General features: G+C 36.2%; 1 protein-coding gene across 2 annotated transcripts in view; it reads right to left on the reverse strand.

Annotated features, from left to right (window-relative positions):
* Positions 1 to 739: 739 nt before the first annotated feature.
* Positions 740 to 21,092, reverse strand: part of LOC126739018 (activating transcription factor 3) — a 104,139-nt gene continuing 83,786 nt past the window's right edge. For both annotated transcript variants that reach the window (XM_050444550.1, XM_050444551.1), the window contains exons 4-6: positions 8,023 to 8,231; positions 7,824 to 7,962; positions 740 to 2,243 (exon numbers count right to left, since the gene is read on the reverse strand). In XM_050444550.1, coding sequence (XP_050300507.1) covers positions 2,001 to 2,243; positions 7,824 to 7,962; positions 8,023 to 8,231 — 591 coding nt within the window. In that variant the 3' untranslated portion in view covers positions 740 to 2,000. The remainder of the gene's footprint in view (positions 2,244 to 7,823; positions 7,963 to 8,022; positions 8,232 to 21,092) is intronic.

Consider the following 21,092-nt stretch of genomic DNA (forward strand, 5'->3'; position numbering starts at 1 on the left):
CGTAAAAGTCCAAATGATCATTTTCCATTGATAAATAAAATAATTTATTCACAAAACGCCTGGACTATTAAAGTAAACAAGGACAAACTTATCACTTAATGCCTTGACATTGGAAGCGAGAAAGATACAGCAACATATTTTATAGTCCAGGGGTCTGTGACATAAAAAAATGTGTTTTTCAGCTTAGTTTTCTAATTTAATTATAGTGTCGCCGTAAAAGTCCAAATGATCATTTCCAATTGATAAATAAAATCATTGATTCACAATACGCCTGGACTATTAAAGTAAACAAGGACAAACTTATCACAGAATGCCTTGACATTGGGAGGGAGAAAAATACATTAACATATTTTATAGTCCACGGGTCTGTGACATAAAAAAATGTGTTTTTCAGCTTAGTTTTTTAATTTAATTATAGTGTGGGCGTAAAAGTCTAAATGATTATTTTCTATTGATAATTAAAATAATTTATTTACAATACGCCTGGACTATTAAAGTAAACAAAGACAACCTTATCACAGAATGCCTTGACATCAGGAGGGAGAAAGATACAGCAACATATTTTATAGTCCAGGGGTCTGTGATATGAAAAAACGTGTTTTTTCAGCTTAGTTTTCTAATTTAATTATAGTGTGGCCGTAAAAGTCCAAATGGTCATTTCCAACTGATAAATAAAATAATTTATTTACAATACGCCTGGACTATTAAATTAACCAAAGACACCCTTATCACAGAATGCCTTGACATTGGGAGGGAGAAACATACATCAACATATTTTATAGTCCAGGGGTCTGTGATATGAAAAAACGTGTTTTCAGCTTATTTTTCTAATTTAATTATAGTGTGGGCGTAAGAGTTCAAATGATAATTTTCAATTGATAAATAAAATCATTTATTCACAATACGCCTGGACTATCAAAATTATCCAAAGACAAACTTATCACAGAATGCCTTGACGTTGGGAGGGGAAAGAGATGCACAGTACCAACATGTTTTATAGCCCGAGGGTCTGTGATATAAAAAAAAATTGTTTTTCAGTTTATCTTATTTAGGCATAATGTGACAGTAAAAGTGTAAAATAATAGTGGTTTCCAACGAATACGTTTCCTCTCATATACGCCTGGACTAATATGGCAACCAACAAAGACGAACTTATCACAGAACGCCTTGACGTTGGGAGGCAGAGAGAAACACAGTACCAATATATTTTTAGTCCAGGGTCCTATGATATAAAAAGTGTTTTTCAGCTTATTTAACTTAGGCATAGTGCAAGAGCAAAAGTGCAAATAGTGGTTTTTACCGAATACGTTACCTTCCATGTACTCCTGGACTAATATAGTAGCAAGGACTAATCACAGAATGCCTTGACGTTGGTAGCGAGAAAGATGCAATGTAGTAACATCTTGGTATTTTACAGTCTGTTAAAAATTGGCCATTTTAACCCACGTTTTTTTTTAAATATTAAACTGCATGTCACTTAGGGACGAAACTGGAGTGTCCTTTTTGCACTTAATAGTCAGAAAACTGCTTTTACAATTTCATGAATAAATAAAATACGTAATAGGCCAGCGATAGCAACTTACAATGTAAAAAAGAATTTGGAAGTAAACTTACTCCTTATCCCTAATAAGGATCAAAACCTACGCTATAAATACTAACCTACCATTAAAAATCTAACCTTGATATATCTATATTTATATGAACACTTAAAATACTAAAATTAGCTCTTACTATATTAAAAATAAAAGAATTTTTAAGGAAGATATCAATATTGGGATTTCTAGTTGCTTTGGAGCGTAAAATTGACAAAGGAGACACGAAGATTGGAAAAATATCACCACTCCCTCACCCTATTTAATATGTCAGCGAGGAAAGAAAACTGGGTTAAAACAGAGAGTCACCATGCTAGAAATTCTTTAAGCATGTCAATTCTCTCCTCTCTACTTAAAACCAAAAAAAAAAAAACAGTTGCCGACTTGTGTGCAATATTTCCGTACCGACTACGCCATACACCCGTTATCCATCCCCTGACTGTTACCGTAACCCTGACTCGCCCCCCCGGTATAATTACAGGGCGAGGAGGCGTAGTAAGGGTTTATGCTGTCCAGGTTGATGAACTGCTGACTGTCGTAGTCCTCCATTTCCTCCACGACTATGCTGGGCGGTTTGCTGAAGTTTAAGGTCGATCTGGTGTAAGTCAGTTGGTGGCTGGATACGGTGATTTGGTTGGGTCGTGTATAAATCTGTGAAAAAACAAATTTATTAGGCGCCATCTAGAGCAGAAAGGATTTGACAAGAGTGACAGAACGACCTGCTGGAATAACCTAATCTAGTGCATTATTAAATAGAAACAAAATAACCATTTAAACATTATAACTACTGTATGTACGAGTTATTACGAAATGACTGAACTAAAAAGGCAACGCTTGGCTTAAAGCTATTACTATCGCGAAATACATTTGACAAGAATGGCAGAAGAAGAGTATTACGCGGGACATGCCTAATGTAAACTTTATATTTCGCTCCATCTAGGATAAAAAGGCAGAACTAAAAAAATCATTTTGATTGGCGGTTTTACTGTCAAGAAATATTTAAAATATGACAAGAAAACACAGAAGCCTGAAGGTTGCTTAGGGCTTATATACTAAAGTTAGTACATTATACATGGTTATGAAATACGTGTAACATGAGAATTGGCAAACAAGGCAAACAGACATCTGCAAGGATGCCTAAAATATTTTTAAGGCCATCTAGGGCAAAAAACCGAACTAAAAGAACCCCTTGATTAGCGCTTTTACTGTCGCGAATCGCATGCGCCAGATAATGTTTGACAAGGCAGACAAGAGGATGCTTAAAGTACTTTTTTATTTAAATTACAATGGTAGCGCCATCTATTACTAAATGACCAAAATAAAGAAGCAACGCTTAATACTGTCGCGAAATATATGTGACAGATGACGTTTGACAAAAATGACAAGAGCCAACAGTTGTTGATACGTTATAAGCTACTCTTGATTTAGGGTAATTGCACGAAAATTTCAAATATAAACTTAATTTTTAATTATTATTAGTCGCGCCATCTAGGACAAAAATAGAACGAAAAAATATTTTTTTGAACAGAGTTTTAGCTGTCGCGAGATGACTTTAACAGATGACACAAGTTTAGTTTTTGCGGGAAATTCTCAAGTACTTTAAGAGGCTTTTTTTTATTCTCGAAGCAATTGTAATCGCCGACTAATAACGGCCAGGCATGAATTATACTGTAGTGAAATATATGTGACAGATGACACTTAACTAGGAAGACAGAAATCTGCAAGGAAGCTTAAAATATTTTTCATTTTAAATGCAATTAAACCGCCATCTATCCCAAAAGAGAGAACTAAAAAGCCAAGGTGCTAAAACATTCTAAGCTAATCTTGAATCAGGATTATTGCACGCGTACAAATCCAAATGTTAACTTTATTTCTTAATTATCCTTATTGGCGCCATCTAGGAAAAAAAGTAGAACTAAAAAACATCTTGATTAGCGGTTTTTTTGTCTGAAAAATAGAAGTCTGAAGGTTGCATACTGCATAGTGCTTAGAATAAAGTTGGTAAATTACTGTCGAGAGATATCTAACATGATGTTTGACAAGGCAACCGGAAACCTGCAAGGATGCCTAAGATATTCCTTATTTAGATAGAAATTGTAGCGCTATCTAGAACAAAAGGGCATAACTAAAAGAACCCTTTGATTAGCGCTTTTATTGTCGCAAGATATGTGTGATCTGACATTTGACAAGAATGACAGCAACCAATAAGGTGTTAATACATTATAAACTAAATTTGATTCAGGATTTTCGCGCGGAAAGTTTGAAATGTAAACTTTATTTTTGATTGTCATTATAGCACCATCTAGAACAAAAAGGCAGAACTAAAAAAAGCGCTTTTGATACTGTCACGACATATACTTGACAGATGACATATAACGCTCCAAAATTAGCTCTGTTGCGCGGGAGATTTAAAATTCGATCCACCCTTTAAGAACTTTTAAAAATATAATTGGAATAATAGCGCTTTTGCAATTATTGTAGCGCCATCTTGTGCAAAAAGACAGTGCTAATAGAAAACGCAACGCATGAGAGTTCAAGAAGCCATTACGTTTGATGATATTTGACAAATATGACAGAAGTCTGTAATCTTGGTTATTGCGCGGGAAATTTTAAATGTAAACTACTGTATGTACGAGTTATTACGAAATGACTGAACTAAAGAGGCAACGCTTGGCTTCAAGCTATTACTATCGCGAAATTCATTTGACAAGAATGGCAGAAGAAGAGTATTACGCGGGACATGCCTAATGTAAACTTTATATTTCGCTCCATCTAGGACAAAAAGGCAGAACTAAAAAAATCATTTTGATTGGCGGTTTTACTGTCAAGAAATATTTAAAATATGACAAGAAAAAGCAGAAGCCTGAAGGTTGCTTAGGGCTTTTATACTAAAGTTAGTACATTATACATGGTTATGAAATACGTGTAACATGAGAATTGGCAAACAAAGCAAACAGATCTGCAAGGATGGCCTAAAATATTTTTACTTTAATTGCAATTATTGTAAGGCCATCTAGGACAAAAAACCGAACTAAAAGAACCCCTTGATTAGCGCTTTTACTGTCGCGAATCGCATGCGCCAGATAATGTTTGACAAGGCAGACAAGAGGATGCTTAAAATATGTTTTTTTATTTAAATTACAATGGTAGCGCCATCTATTACTAAATGACCAAAATAAAGAAGCAACGCTTAATATTGTCGCGAAATATATGTGACAGATGACGTTTGACAAAAATGACAAGAGCCAACAGTTGTTGATACGTTATAAGCTACTCTTGATTTAGGATAATTGCACGAAAATTTCAAATATAAACTTAATTTTTAATTATTATTAGTCGCGCCATCGAGGACAAAAATACAACAAAAAAATATATTTTTTTAAAAGCGTTTTAGCTGTCGCGAGATGACTTTAACAGATGACACAAGTTTAGTTTTCGCGGGAAATTCAAAGTACTTTAAGAGGCTTTTTTTTATTCTCGCAACGATTGTAATCGCCGACTAATAACGGCCAGGCATGAATTATACTGTAGTGAAATATATGTGACAGATGACACTTAACTAGGAAGACAGAAATCTGCAAGGAAGCTTAAAATATTTTTTATTTTAAATGCAATTACAGCGCCGTCTATCCCAAAAGACAGAACTGAAAAGACAAGGTGCTAAAACATTCTAAGCTAATCTTGAATCAGGATTATTGCACGCGTACAAATCCAAATGTTAACTTTATTTCTTAATTATCCTTATTGGCGCCATCTAGGAAAAAAAGTAGAACTAAAAAACATCTTGATTAGCGGTTTTTTGTCTGAAAAATAGAAGTCTGAAGGTTGCATACTGCATAGTGCTTAGAAGAAAGTTGGTAAATTACTGTCGAGAGATATCTAACATGAGATTTGACAAGGCAACCGGAAACGTGCACAGATGTCTAAGATATTTCTTATTTACAAGAATGACAGGAACCAACAAGGTGTTAATACATTATAAACTAAACTTTATTCAGGATTTTCGCGCGCAAAGTTTGAAATGTAAACTTTATTTTTGATTGTCATTATAGCACCATCTAGAACAAAAAGGCAGAACTAAAAAAAGCGCTTTTGATACTGTCACGACATATCCTTGACAGATGACATATAACGCTCCAAAATTAGCTCTGTTGCGCGGGAGATTTAAAATTCGATCCACCCTTTAAGAACTTTTAAAAATATTATTGGAATAATAACGCTTTTGCAATTATTGTAGCGCCATCTTGCGCAAAAAGAGAATACTAATATAAAACGCAACGCATGAGAGTTCAAGAAGCAATTACGTTTGATGATATGTGATAGATAAGATTTGACAAATATGACAGAAGTCTGTAATCTTGGTTATTGCGCGGGAGATTTGAAGTTTTTAGTATGTTTTTGTATATAAATCTTTAGAGAACGTAATCTAATTTCCGATACGCAGTGTGTGATAACATGGAGATCCGAGAACGGGCAACAACTACAGCCTACATCAATAGTGGCAACACTGGAAGATTTTAGCTGATATTCGGCGACGTTGTCATTTTCAAGTTCAACGTTGCCAAATATTAGGTCCAAGCAATTTTTGTGATGTTAAGGACTTGCTTGCCATTAGTCCGCATTACTCATAATTTATATCAACTTATACAGGAATTTGACCTTGGGATTATATAACTAATTGTCAAATTAAAAAGTGCTGCGCCATCTATTACTAACAAAGCCAATCTTTGTCTGAGGTTTATTACTATTTTGAGCTACGTATGACATTTGACAAGAATGACAGAAGCCAAGGTGTTAAAACATAAACAAACGCGCCGGAAATTTGAATTGTAAACTTTATTTTCTGATCGCTCCACCTAGGAAAAAAACGCAGAACTAAAATAAAACATTTTGATTAGTGCTTTTACTGTCGCGAGATATGTGTAACATATGACAAAGGAAGACAGAAACCTGTAAGCATTATTAAAATATTTTTTATTTTAATTGCAATTGAAGCGCCATCTACTAGCAAATGACCTAAAGGAGCAATTCTTAGAGTCGTACTGTCGCGAGATTCGCTTGATGTTTGCCAGATGACATTTGACAAGAATGACAGAAGTTAATACTTTCTTACCTAGAATACTACAACAACAGACTGGGACACTAGATAAGAAAGAAATTTGCCTTAAATATATTCTGAGGTAAGTTGCAACAAATGTTAAGTTTATTTTTGTATTTTATCATTATACCGCTATCTAGGACAAAAAGTCAACTTGGATTATCGGTTTTACTGTCGCCAGATATCTGTGACAGTTGACTTTTGACAGGAAAGACTAAAGCTGGCATATCGCTTAGAATAGAATTGATATATTACTGTCACGAGATACATGTGACCTGTAATTCTAAACCAGTTCAAAACTAACTCTGTTTTCACCGCAAATTTTAAATTTAAATTACCCTTTAAAGATTTGAATGATTGCAATCATTGTTGTTCTGTGATTAATGCAATCTGGTATATAAAGACAGTACTAAAATAAGGATGAAAGCCGACTGCCTGCAAAAATGTCTCAATTATTATTTGTATTTACTGACTGGAATTGCGACAGTTACGCCATCTATTGTCGAGAAACAGAACTTAAGGGCAACGCTTTGCTTAGAGCTATTGTTGCCGCGAGATTCAGATGACAGGTGACATCTGACAAGAAAGACAGAATCCTGCAAAATTGCCGAAAAATTTGAAATTATTAATCTGCAATGTTTCTGTACATAAATCTTCATAGGACGTAAACTTATTCCAACAACGTGGAAATCTGGACTTCATCTACGACCAACCACAGTCAATAATAGTGGGAACACTGGAAGGTGTATAAGAATTTCGGCGACGTTGTCGTCGTCCAATTGAAATAATATAAGTTTAAGGAGGCCAAATTAACGAACTGAAGTCGTTGGCATTGATTACAAAGGTTACAGACCCAATTTATATCAGAATATACAGGGTGTTCAATTATAATTCCACTACGCGAACAACTCGTCTTTAATTTGACCTTTAGGTCATGACTGTAGCTTAATTGTTAAATAATCTGAAAAGGGCAACGCCATCTATTACGAAAAAAACACTTTTTGGCTGAGATATGTCACTGTTTTTTTGACAAGAAAGACAGACGCCTGCAACGTTGCCGAACAGGTTTCAAATGTTACCGGGAAATTTTGGTAAAATGAAACCATATAAAGACATTAAAAAAGAGTGAATACCTCTGGGTTTTGATTCCTATAGAGGGGATTCACCGAAGAAGGCCTACTATAAGAGTGCTGCTCCATCACTGAGGATACAGGTGGTAGCTTGTAAAGGCTCTCTTTTGTCGCCGGCCCTATGTTGTGTTGACATTGAGGCCTGAAGATTAAGAATTTTCTTTTTAATATAAATTAATTTAAAAAGTCCGTTTTTTAATACCTGTGCGAGGACAGTACGTCCATCAACATCCTCTCTTGGTTCTTCAGCTCCTGTAGTTGATTCTTCAGGTCGACATTTTGAGTTTCCAACGTTTCCGACTCGTGGATCAGGTTGGCGGTGCGTTCGCGTTTCTTCAGGCGACACTTGGTCGCCGCGATTTTGTTTCGTTCACGTCGGCGTCGGCGTCGTTCTTCGTCTTCGGGCGTCAACTGGAAAAGGACAGAATCACTTAAAAATAAACATTTTAAGCGTTTTATCAATACACGTTATGGCGAACACACTCTAACGTGTTCGCCCACACGAACATCACATTATTCGGCGCATTTAACGGATCTTCGAGAGATCCTATTCGGATGCTAATGTACGCTATTTTTTCGCCAAGCCGGTTTCTCGATTATCATTTTGACCTCTGCGGGGACCGTTTTGCCAATTTGTTTTTTCTTCTTCACCACAACAGCATTAAAAAAAAATAGCTGTAGAAAAAGCAACCGTAGGTGTGCAATAACCGCTCGAAGTAAGCAAAAGAACTTTCTAAAGGAAGTCGTCCCGATAAAAACGATAATAATTTGTCGAGTTTATTACTCCGTATGTCAGTCAAATGGGGCGATTTCTTCTCGTTACTTATTTTTTGCGATACTATATACAAAACTGGGTATTAATTCGTAGAAAACGCGTAAGTAAGTTTTGCCCACATTGATTAGGCCCAAATAGTGTTGTTACCAACCCACGTCGTCAAGGCTCTATCTCTATTTGTCCTGGAATTGTACCAGTGTTTTTTCCTTGCAATGTTGGTATGTATTACTGTCCCGAGATAATGATGATGTGACAGATGACAGTTGACAAGAAAGATATAACCATTAATTTTTTTGACAAGTGACGTAGTAGTACAGGTAGTGATGTTACCAATTGAGGGTGTCCATCTCTTAATGTAAATTTATGTTAACGCAGTATGAAAGACAGATTTCTGAAATTTCAATTACTTCTTGAGGCTTCTTCATCTACTTTAAAAAGGAAGAACTAACAAAGCGTAAATTACTATCTAAAGATTCATGTGACAGATAATATTTGACAACAAAAATAAAAACCTGGAATGTGACAAAAATTGGTTTGATTTGGTTGCAATTTCTGCGCCATCTATCGCCAAATGACAGAACTAGGAGGCAACAGTAATGTTTTCTTCCAATGCGCTTTGGAGGAGAGATGTGTGACATTTTTGACAGTTGGTAAGAATCATGAATTTTTTGACAAATGATAGATTTTTTCCTGGCATAACGCGATTGATAGCACTGTTGTCAGATAGGGTGTCCCTCTTTTAATGTCAATGCATGACAACTAAGCATGTGGATAAGGTCAAATTTTACTTCTTATTTATTGGAAAAAAGATAGAAGGGGCCTTAAATTACTGTGGCTAAATTTATATGACAGATGACATTTGACAGAAACCTGCAGTTTGTGACATTTGACAGAACTAAGAAAGCAACGCCTGGTTTAAGGCACTTACTGACACGAGCTTTGTATGAAAGATGACATCTGATAATAAAGACAGAAGCCTGCAATGTTCTCTAATAGATTCTTAACTAATCTTGATTTATTACGCAAGATAAGATTTCATATTTCTGGAAGAACTTCTTATAGATGCAAGGTTTAAATGTTTTTGAATAGTGGCAACACTAATGTATAAGATTTGTTTGTTTAAAGTTGCAAAATGAAATTGTTATTTTAGTTTACTCCTAGCCCAAATGATGTTGTCACATCAACCCACGTCGTCAGGGTTTTACATTTATCCTTCCTGCAAGTGTACGAGTATAATTCCTTTGCAATGTTGTTCTATGGAGAAATGATGTATATTACTGTCATGAGACATGTATGACAGTTGATAAGAATGACAGAACCATGCATTTTTTAACAAATTACTTATTCCTGGCACAACATTGTTGGTAGTACTGGTGCCATTTAAGGGTCTGAATCTCTCTAACTCGGACTTTACCTTTCTTTACCTTATTTAAAAAAAAAGTGACAAAGGTATTTAAAACGTGAGGATTTATTGCATTGAAATTACTTCTTGGAGTTCCATCTAGTTCAGAAAGGAAGGAACTAAAAAAAGCGTAAATTAGTGTCACGAAATGCATATGACAGATGAAATTTGACAAGATTTTTGACATTTAACAGAAACCTACAAAGTGTCAATAATATATGACTTAATATCAATTGCAGCGCCATCTATTCTCAAGTGACAGAACTAAAAGAGCAACGTCTGCTTTCTGCGTTAAATATGTGATATTTGTGTGCGAAATGACGTTTAACAAGAAAGACAGATGCCTGCAATGTTATCTAATAAACTCTTCTGGTTTGTTGCGCGGGATATTTCAAATTTTTTTTATTATTGCGAGTTTGCAATGTTTATGTGTTGTTTGGCCGAAGTTGACAACACTGGAATTGTTATGTTAGTCTAATTCTAGCTCAAATAATGTTATCACATCAACCCACGCCATCGAGTTTCTATCTCTATTTGTCCTTAATATGAACGAGTATTTCTGTTTGCAATGTTGGTATTTGTATGACAAATGTGTATTACTGTGGCGAGATATATGTGTGACAGACCACAGTTGACAGAAGTAACAGAATCGTGATTTGTTTTGACAAATGACGGAGTAGTAAAGGAGCGATAGTGCCAATTGGAGGTGTCATTCTCCTAATGTTAATGCATCACTTATTATAGTTACTATAGTTAGTATTAGACAGGAAAGAACTAAAAAATAGAAAAGAAATATAAATTACTGCCGCGTGATCCATGACAGATGACAGATGACATTTGACAAGGCGGACAGAAATCTGTAAGGCCAAAACTTTTTGATTTCATTACAACTGCAGCGCCATCAATCATCAAATGACACAACTAAGAAGGCAACGCCTGGTTTAGGGCTGATACTGTCACGAGATTGGTGCGAAAAATGACAGCTGACAAGAATAACAGAAACCTCAAAAGTCGTCTAATAAACTGTTAACTAATCTGGGTTTAATCCGCGGGAGATTTCGAATTCCTTGCAGGAAGTTTAATATAATATAACCACACAATAGTGGCAACATTGAAATCGTGAAATATGTGTAAATAAGATTATTTTGTTTAGGGTTGGCAACACCGGAATAATTATTTTAACTAGTTTCAGCCTAAATAATCTTGGGTCAAATCAACCCACGTCGTCGAGGTACTGTCTCTCTCCGTCCTGGGATTGTACGAGTAATTTTTCCTTGCAATGTACTTTGGAGGAGAAATGCGCATTAATTACTGTCGCGAGATATGTATGTCAATTGACAGTTGACAAGAATGACAGAATCATTAATTTTTTCCAAACACAACACAGAGTTGGTAGCACTGTTGTCAGTTGTGACTCTGAATTTCTTATATATTAACACGTTCGCTGCCAGTGACGCATATGTTGCGTCATGGCCTTCTCCCACCAAAAGCCGATGACGAGACATTTGCGTCCAGTGCAATTATAATTTTAAATAGACAGTAATATTCCGGCTTTTGAGGCAGACTGTTGCGCTCACGTCGGCAATTTTGGCGCCATTAAGCACGTGTTTTTGCATTGTCGGTTTTGGGAATTTTTGTCAAGTTAGAGTGTTATGGATAACGAAATTCCGGGGCCTTCAGGCCCGAAAAAATTACGTAGTGATTGGGAAAGAAGGAGACCTCTAAGGTATGATGAACTGCTGCAGCACGCTAACGATTCAGAAAGTGAGGAAGAACCATTCATGGATAGTGGCAGTGAATATGAGCCTTCCAGTAGTGACGAAAGTTCAGGGCCGGACGAGGAAAATTTTCAACTGCCTGCCTCTCCTGCTCCAGTACAAAGCGACGATAATTTGCCGACTATTAGTTGGACTGACACACTTTGCTTGAAAAAAAATCCATTCTCAGGTAATTCTGGCCTACAAGTAGATGTATTAGACGACTCTGTTTATGGATTTTTTAATTTATTATTTACGGACGAACTTTTGCTACATATCGTAGACGAAACAAATCGATATGCGGAAGAACTTTTTCTAAATGAGAAAACTAGTGAAAAATCCCGAATTACGACTTGGAAACCACTTACGGTTTGCGAACTGAAAATTTTCTTTGCTTTACTGCTTCATATGGGTCACATCCAAATAAAGAGAACCCAGGACTATTGGAAGACAGATCAGCTTTACAACTTGCCTTTTTTTACACACTATATGAGCCGAAATAGATTTTTGATCATAATGCGTTGTTTGCATTTTTCAAAAAATCCCAATAGAGGAGAAGCTGAATTTGGGGATCGTTTGCATAAAATAAGATATATTCAAGATTTTCTAAATAACAAAATGGATGAAATTTATTATCCTGGTAAAAATTTATCCCTGGACGAGTCAATGGTGTCATGGCGAGGACGATTGCGGTTTCGCCAGTATATTAAAAACAAGAGACACAAGTATGGAATGAAATTATATATCCTGAGCGAACCCAACGGGCTAGTTTTGAAAGTTAGAGTATACACTGGTGCAGAAGATGATATGTCAGGGAAAGGACATGCTACAAATGTTGTATTGGCATTGATGCAAAACTTTTTAGGCAAGGGGCATAGTGTGTTTCTTGACAATTTTTACAATAGTTATACCCTCGCCAAAGAACTATTACAATGCAAGACTTTTGTCACTGGAACACTAAGAAAAGATAGGAAAGAAAATCCCAAAGATGTAGTTGAGGCAAAGCTCAAGAAGGGGGAAGTACTAACAAAATGTTCTGAAAATATAGTGATTGGAAAGTGGCTAGATAAAAGAGAAGTTTTGTTTATTTCAACGGAGTTTGGCGGTAATTTGGAAAATGTCGAAAATAGAAGAGGTGAAAGAAAACTAAAACCTAAGGCAATAATAGAATATAATAAAAATATGTCGGGAATAGACCGTCAAGACCAAATGCGGTCTTATTATTGTTCCGAAAGAAAAACTCTAAGATGGTATAAGAAGTTGTTTGTCCACTTTTTGTCAGTTGCTACATTGAATAGTTTTCTATTGTGTAATAGATATTCTTCTAAAGGAAAACTCGATTATTATGATTTTCGACACACTCTTGTAAAACAACTTCTTTCTGAAGCAAATGAAACCAATAAACAGGTAACTATACCTAAAAGCAATGTTGCAAGTGAACATCTTCCTTTGAAATTCCAGAAAGATGGAAATGGAAAGCAAATTAGAAAAAGATGCAGAATGTGTTACGTTCACAAAATTAGAAAAGATACGGTATTTTACTGTCCAACCTGCCCAGATACCCCTGGACTTTGCTTAGGAGACTGTTTTAAAAATTTTCACAATCGTAAATAAATTTAAAAAAATAAGTATTTGGTGTTTTTTATATTAGTTATTATTTTTTAGCATTTCTGTCTTTTGTTTTATATTAGTAAGTGCTTATATGTCAATCTTATAATAAAAAAATTTCAAAAAATAAAAATATTTTTTTAAGTAACCATGACGCACGTGTGGCGTCATCGGCTTTTCAGAGGTAATTTTTTTGCGCCAAGCCGATGACGCAACCCTTGCGTCATGGGATCATGTCACTGTCAATGTCACAAATCTGTCTAAGTGACAGGTAAAATTATACAAAATCATTTTAAAATGGCTTTCTTGAACGTTTTAAAAAAAAAAATTCTTCGGTTTTTTAGAGTGTTGTTAAAAAAAAATTTGGCAGCGAACGTGTTAAAGCATAACAAGTATGATTATACCTTTTACTTATTAAAAAAATAAATAAGTGACAAGGGGCTCTAAACGTGAGATTTCTTTTGCTGAAACAACATGGACAGAAGTCTGCAAAGGGTTAAAAATATTTTTGATATAATCGCAATTGCAAGGCCATCTATCACCAAATTACAAAACTAACAATACAATAGTACTCTGTTTGCAAAGTGCTTTGAAGGAGAGATATGTATTACTGTTGCGAAACATGCATGGAAGTTGATAAAGGACGGAATCTTAATTTTATTAACGAAAGTTAACAGAAATTAGCGGAATCTTTGACGTAGTAGTAGACAAGACAATTAAAAATATTGTTTTGTCCTTTTATCTATCACATTGAAAAAAGAATCATTGCAATATGGTAACGCCATCTAATACCAGATAGCCAGAACTAAAAAGGGTTGGGGTTAAAGATGTTATTATTGTCTTGAAGTACATGTGACAGACGACAAGAATGACAGAAGTGTGCAAACGGGGGAATAAAGCAATCATTATCCTTCAACACAACAAGAAATTATGAATGAATTATTAAAACTAATGTGTCGTGACAAAAAAAGTTGGCAAACACCAGCGTATATCCGGCGAGTTTATATTAAGAGAATAAAAAGTAATACGGTGGCTTATTCAGATACATATTCGACAACCCACAAGAAAACGTGTGTGTGAATTTTAAATTATATGTTGTTTTGCATTCGACGATGTTTGTTTTGTACCGGGGTGATATAGAAACGAGTCGTCCCATTTATAAGTGTTAGTTTTTAAAGGCGCCCTCTACCTTCGGTTTTTTTTAATTAATCAAGCAAAACTAGTCTTTGAAACTTTACAAGAGGTGGCGCTGCACGTCGATTGTGTATAAAAACACGAACTGTCATACGTCACATATTTTGACACCAGGGTCGTTAAAAGCTTTAGAAATATTTACCTTGGAGGTTTTTACTCTAAATGTGTTTTCCCTGAGTCAAAGTCACGCTATGTTATGAAAGAGCTCTTATATAACTCCCAAAAGTCATACAACAGTAATTAATCGACTATTGATTTTGACAACATTGTATTCCTGATTTTTTCCTCTTGTCAAACTTGTCTCGGCATGAAACTCCTTCCATCTGTCATCTGTCAAAATGTTTAAGGTCCACATAGACAATCGTGCATAAGAATTGTCACATGTGAATTTTTTAACGTCAACTGTCAAATTATTAAGCTCGTTCCGGATTAATCTGTGTGAAGTTCGTAATTTGTTTAATTGGAGAAAATTTGCATAAAGTAGAACAAAGGAATAAAGGCCATTTTGTTTGCTAATATATGACAACCCTTTAATATATATATACAAACAGAAATCGCCAAATATCCGTTTTTGATTTCGACCACATCGTATTCTTGGTTTTCAGTCTAAGTTTACCCCCTTCCTTGAAATTCCTTGCTCATCTGTCACCTGTCAAAATTTAAATCAAGGACAAAAATCCTTTTGCCAAGTTGACTCTCAAAGTTCTGACCTTGTGTAAAAAACTAGATCTGAAATCTGTCAATAAATAAATAAAGTTTTCAATTCAACAAAAGATGGCGCTGTACGCGGCTTGTTTCTGAACTGTCACTTGTTATAAAGAGATTGGCAGGTGGATTTGAAACAATTAAAAACATCAAAATTTATCTGTCATCACCTGTCATTGGTCAAAACTGAATAAAATCTGATTTTTGACGTTATTATTAGCCTCGGCTATTTTAAACTATCACTTTTCTCCATAAATTCAACGCTCATTTGTCACCAACTATTTTTAAACTTGACAACAATGCATTCCCGGTTTTTACTCTTAACTGACTGTCATTTTTCATCAAGTGACTGATTAAGCTGAATACAGACGAGTTATTAGCGTAAAAGTTTTCACATGTCTAATAGGTACCGCCATATTTTTTTTCCATACGCATAGAGATCTATACTTGGTGGAAAATAACGTATACCGTTAAATTCTTATTAATTTAATATTCGCATAAGTTTCAAAAGGTGACGATCAAAAGGAACACGACCTATTTTTCTACATAAATTGGACTGTCACTTGTCACAAACTATTGCCTTCCTGGTTTTAATAATTAAGCCTTTTTCAGACGAGTCTCAGATGCGTAAAATTGTGACGTTCATGCCGAAGTCATGTATTTTTTTTATACCAATTAAACGCTTAAGGGCATTAAACTAACATAACCCAAAGCATAAATTACTGTTTCTTTAATATTTGCGTACGCCATCAAAAGATGGCGCTTAACTCGACCTATTTTTTCTACATAAATTGGACTGTCACTTGTCACAAACTAAAGCCTCTTTGGTTTTCACTCCTAACTGTCATATGTCAAGTAATTAAGCTTATTTTAGACGAATAAGAAGTGGGTAAAAATGTGACGCTCATGGGGACGCCACATTGTTTTTTCTCCAATAATGAAACCCTTATGGTCCTTGAAAATATCGTAAAGCGTTAAATTGTTGCTTTTTTAATAATTGCGTAAGCTGTCAAAATATGAAAAAAGTGTAAACCTTCGCAGAACATCAGCAAAGAAGAGGAAACAGCTCTCAGGAATCTCAAAAGTGAAAAGAACATCAAAATTCTTCCTGCAGATAAGGGCAATGCAACTGTGGTTATGAACCTACGAAAACAAGGTTGAGGAAGTTTTGAACAAAGGCGAATACAGGCTACTATCTAAGGATCCGACGACAACTATAGAAGGTCGAATTTACAGAGCACTTAAGAAGTACTCCTCAACATTGTCGGATGCGGTACGCTCTAGGCTGACACCACATTATAGCAAACCTCCACACCTATACGGATTACGCAAGATTCATAAGGAGCAAATGCCTCTGCGGCCCATCACGAGTTCTAAAAATTCGCCGACATCAGAACTCTCAAAATTCCTTTTGGAGATCATTAGAGGTCATCACATAGGAGAGTCTCTTAACATCATCCGAGACAAACTAAGCAAGGATGCAGCTTTCTCAACTCGGACCACACTGCCTCTGGACGGGGTGATGGAACTGTTGCGAGATCTGTCTTCGTAATTCTTACTTTCAGGTCAAGGATAGATTCTACGCCCAAGACGAAGGAGGAGACTTCCATCTCTTTCCCCAGTAATAGCAAACATCTTCATGGAATGGTTCGAGGAACATGCAATAGATGCCTCCCATTGCAAACCCAAGCTCTAGCTTCGATATGTGGACGACACCTTCATCATCTGGGACAAAGAGGAAAAAGCACTTCAGGAGTTTCTGCTTCACCTCAACAACTTCAGACCAACAATCAAGTTCACGATGCAGACAGAGAAGGACTCAGCTCTACCTTTCCTAGATGTCCTCGCTAAAAAGGTCGGTGGAAATCTACGAACTTCAGTTTATAAAAAACCAACACACACGGGCCAGTATCTGCACTATGAGTCCAACCATCCTGCAACCACCAAAGTAGGCATCATAAGATCCCTCTACAATAGAGCTCGAACTATCTGTAGAAGCGACGAGGATCTCAAGACTGAAGTGGATACCATCTACAAAGACCTACAACAGAATGGATATCCAAAGAAGCTAATAAGTAGGACCATCCAAAGGACGCGTCCAAATCAAATCAGAGACGAGGCCACCACGACAACCAGACTTCTACCCATACCTTACATTAGGGGTACATCGGAACAAATCCGACGCATTGCCAGCAAGTACAATACTAGAACTGCCTTTAGCTCTAGCACCACTATCAGAAGCGTGGTATCAAAGACCAAACCAGATGGCCTGTTTGATACCAAAAATTGCGTCTACCAGATCCCATGTGAGTGCGGTGACTCATACATAGGTGAAACGAAGCGCCCCCTAGAAGTCAGAGCGAAGGAACATCGCAGCTGGACCCAAAGAGGAGAGGTTTCCAAATCCGGAATAGCAGAGCACGCGTGGCATAACAGACACAATATCCATTGGTCAGAAGCCAAGATTCTGCACAAGGAACAGCACTGGCGGAAGTTCGTAGAGGCAGTTTTCATTTCACAGAATCAGGGGATCTTCAGCCAGCCAAGCGTCGATGTACCCTGGAATCTGGAAGCCTCTACTCTCAGGACAGTGTAGGATCTAGAGAGAGGCGTATCCTCCCCCCAACTCTTTTCACGGATGACTTTCCTTTCCACATCGCTGCACATATCTAGTATATAAGCCTATAGAATAGTAGTTTACTGTCAGTTTACACTTGATAACGGTTGGAGATACTTACCAACCGAAACGGCATGTTACATTAAATAAATAAGACAATGCAAGTTCGACAAGATGTTTTCACTGTACCATTGTCTACCACCTTACCCGGTTTATTTTTCTAGATAAACTAAACTGTCTTGTCACAAACTGATTTTTACTCCTAATTGTCAAGTTCTTAAGCCTATTTTAGACGAATCTCATGTGCGTAAAATTGTGACGTTTATTGCTGACGTTCTTGTTACGCTTATGGGCATTAAACAAATATAAACGTTAAATTATTGTTTCTTTAGTATTTGCGTAGGCCATCAAAAAATGGCGCGGACCTCGATCTTTTTCTACGTAAATTGAACTACTCCTTGGTTTTCACTCCTGACTGTCAGCGACAAATAATTAAGCTTATATTAGACGAATAAAAAGTGGGTAAAAATGTGACGCTCATGGGGAAAGCCTCACTTTTTTAATTGTTTTTTCTAAAACAATTAAACTAAAGTTTAATTGTTTTTTCTAAAACAATTAAACTTAAGTGCTAAATTGTTGCTTTTTTAATAATCGCGTAAGCTATATAAAAGATGGCGCTGAATCCGGTTCACTTTTCTACTGAATCGTCACTTGTCACTACAACCCCCTGGATTCTACTTCTAACTGTCATAACTGTCAAGTTATTAAGCCTGTTTCCGACGAATCTCAGGTGCTTAAAAAATATGTCGCTTACGGTGACGCTCTATTGCTTTGTCATACCAATGAAATCCTTATGGCTCTTGAAAGTAACATACAACAACAGTTCCTTAAAATCTTATGGCGTGACTCCGGTATCGTTAGCCCATTATCATATTGTGTTCGTCTAACGAAAAAATAAAATAAAAACACCCGCGCGGAGGGCGGAGGGGGGGATACCAAGGCGAGGATGAAAAATACGGCGATTTATTATGTAAAACAGGTTTTCCGAATCTTAATTTATTCGAGGTTTTATTGTCAGTCTGGGCTTTGGCCCGGGTCCAGCGGTTCGCAACATATGCGCGAAATCCGATAGGGAATTTTTTATTTGCGGAACCGATGCCAAAAATCGCGGAATCGAGGCGCTCGCATAACTCTCCGCTATTGATTGATCGATCGTTATTACGATTTTCCTAGTAAATTATTTGACTTACGGAACTGGGGAATTCGTTGTTTATGCCTTAGAACGAATATTAATTGCCTTATGTATATATACAAATGACGCCCTCTAAACTGGTTGTTTAATAGTTTTTTGCTAGAAATAAAACGTCGTTCTCACCCTTGAGGTCGAAATGTGGAACAACACGTACAAACAAAAGTAATGGCTTAGATGCCATAAAGACAATGCAAATGGAAATTTTAATGGAGAAATATGGGCGCCGCCCGACAATAAAAAGCGCTCGTTTCGGCGGGATAAAGTTTTAATATCGATTTTTGCGAAGAAAAATGTCAGATCGCTATCTTACGCTCATAAAAACGAAAAGAACCAGCTACGTTTTTATGGTTTTACGGTGTTACTTTGTATGTAGCTTATTAATGGGGTCGCAGGGCATATGACATCACAGTAGGTGTGACAGTTTTGACAGTCTACCTGACAAGTGGCATTTGAACTGTCGTTAGGTAAGAACCATACCGACTGTCAACGTCAACCTTATCAAGAGCATTTTCTCTTTGTTAAATCATAGAACTGTCACCAAAAAATTGTTTTGGATTCTGCACCAATTACTGTTCGGAATTGTTTGACTTTTATTGAAACTTAAAATAGTTAAATGGATTAGTATGGACCCAACCTAATGTCAACGTCACATGAAAAAGTTAATTTTACTGCTAATGGTAGATCCCCATGGTCATGAAAAGCGCAACGGAATCTAAAATTAGAACGAATCCAAGGTTTCAATTGGTTAAAATCGTAGCAGCTTTGTCAAATTGTTTGGGGCGCTTCTTTGAAATATCCACATTCAAATCCTTAACCCTACTGGACTGTTTTCGATAATAGATCGCTCTGTATAGACAGGCACGCAGATAAAAATTGTGATTTAAGCAACGGTCTGATCAACTCAGGTCCTGAATACAATACAGGCACAAGCACAGATGACAGTAACAACATATGACGTGTTGAAGTATTCGTAGTCTCTTTAGGCTGATAAATGACAGTGATGATATTCGAAGACCAAATCTTAAGACAGCTTCGTAACAAACCAACTGATAAGGATTTCCCTGATATTCAGTTGGAAAACGATGTTGGTTAATTAATTAATAAACTATAAATTGTATGTTCGTTTATGTACTATGGTACCCCAAAAATTGAAAAATGTGTAGAATGTGAAAATCACTTTAGGTGTTCCCGAGAACTAAAAAAATGTACAGGGTAAGTGATTTTTTTTCATATTCGAGACCATAGATCTTGCTCAAGAGTTTTCGATAGGTCATCGTGTATAGAGAAGAAAACATTGATTGGAATATCAGTATTGATTGCAAGCCTAACTTGACCGGTCTGGTCAAGTCAGGTCTTGAGTGCGACTTGGTACACGTTGCTGCTTATAGATGTGCATAGATACTTGAAGTGTGTAGTCTAGAAGAGATCACACTCAAAGAATATTCAGAGAAGAGTATGAGGAATGTTTGTCACCATATTGTTTGGCACCATATTGCTTGATTTTTTGTTGTAACCCTATTTCAAGAGTACAACTACTTCCCGGAGATTTTCCATAAGGTGTGACGTTTTCCAAAGCATTTCACAAATTTTATTTACAATTATGTGTGAAATGCCATTTTTACTTGTTCCACTAGTTTACTAACACACAAGTCCAAACCTACTAAATGATGACTCATTTTAGTCTATGTAGTTTTCTATTTGTTTTACTAGTACAAATGACATGCACTTTCCCTCTTGCTTTAGATTGTTAACCAAAGTAGCTACTTGGTCTATTGTTCTTTACAGAGAGAGATAAGCTGACGTAGAGTAAGCTTATTTTATTGTATGCGCAGTCACCGATTATCGTTGAAGTTATCAGGTTAAAATAGCTGTGACTGTATTTATTAAATATGTTAATGTCAACCTTGTTAAAAGTATCGCGCTTTTTCTTCGCTACCCTAGTGTGTAAGTTCGGGCAATATA

This window comes from Anthonomus grandis, chromosome 7, assembly GCF_022605725.1.
Source record: "Anthonomus grandis grandis chromosome 7, icAntGran1.3, whole genome shotgun sequence".
Classification (NCBI taxonomy): domain Eukaryota; kingdom Metazoa; phylum Arthropoda; class Insecta; order Coleoptera; family Curculionidae; genus Anthonomus; species Anthonomus grandis.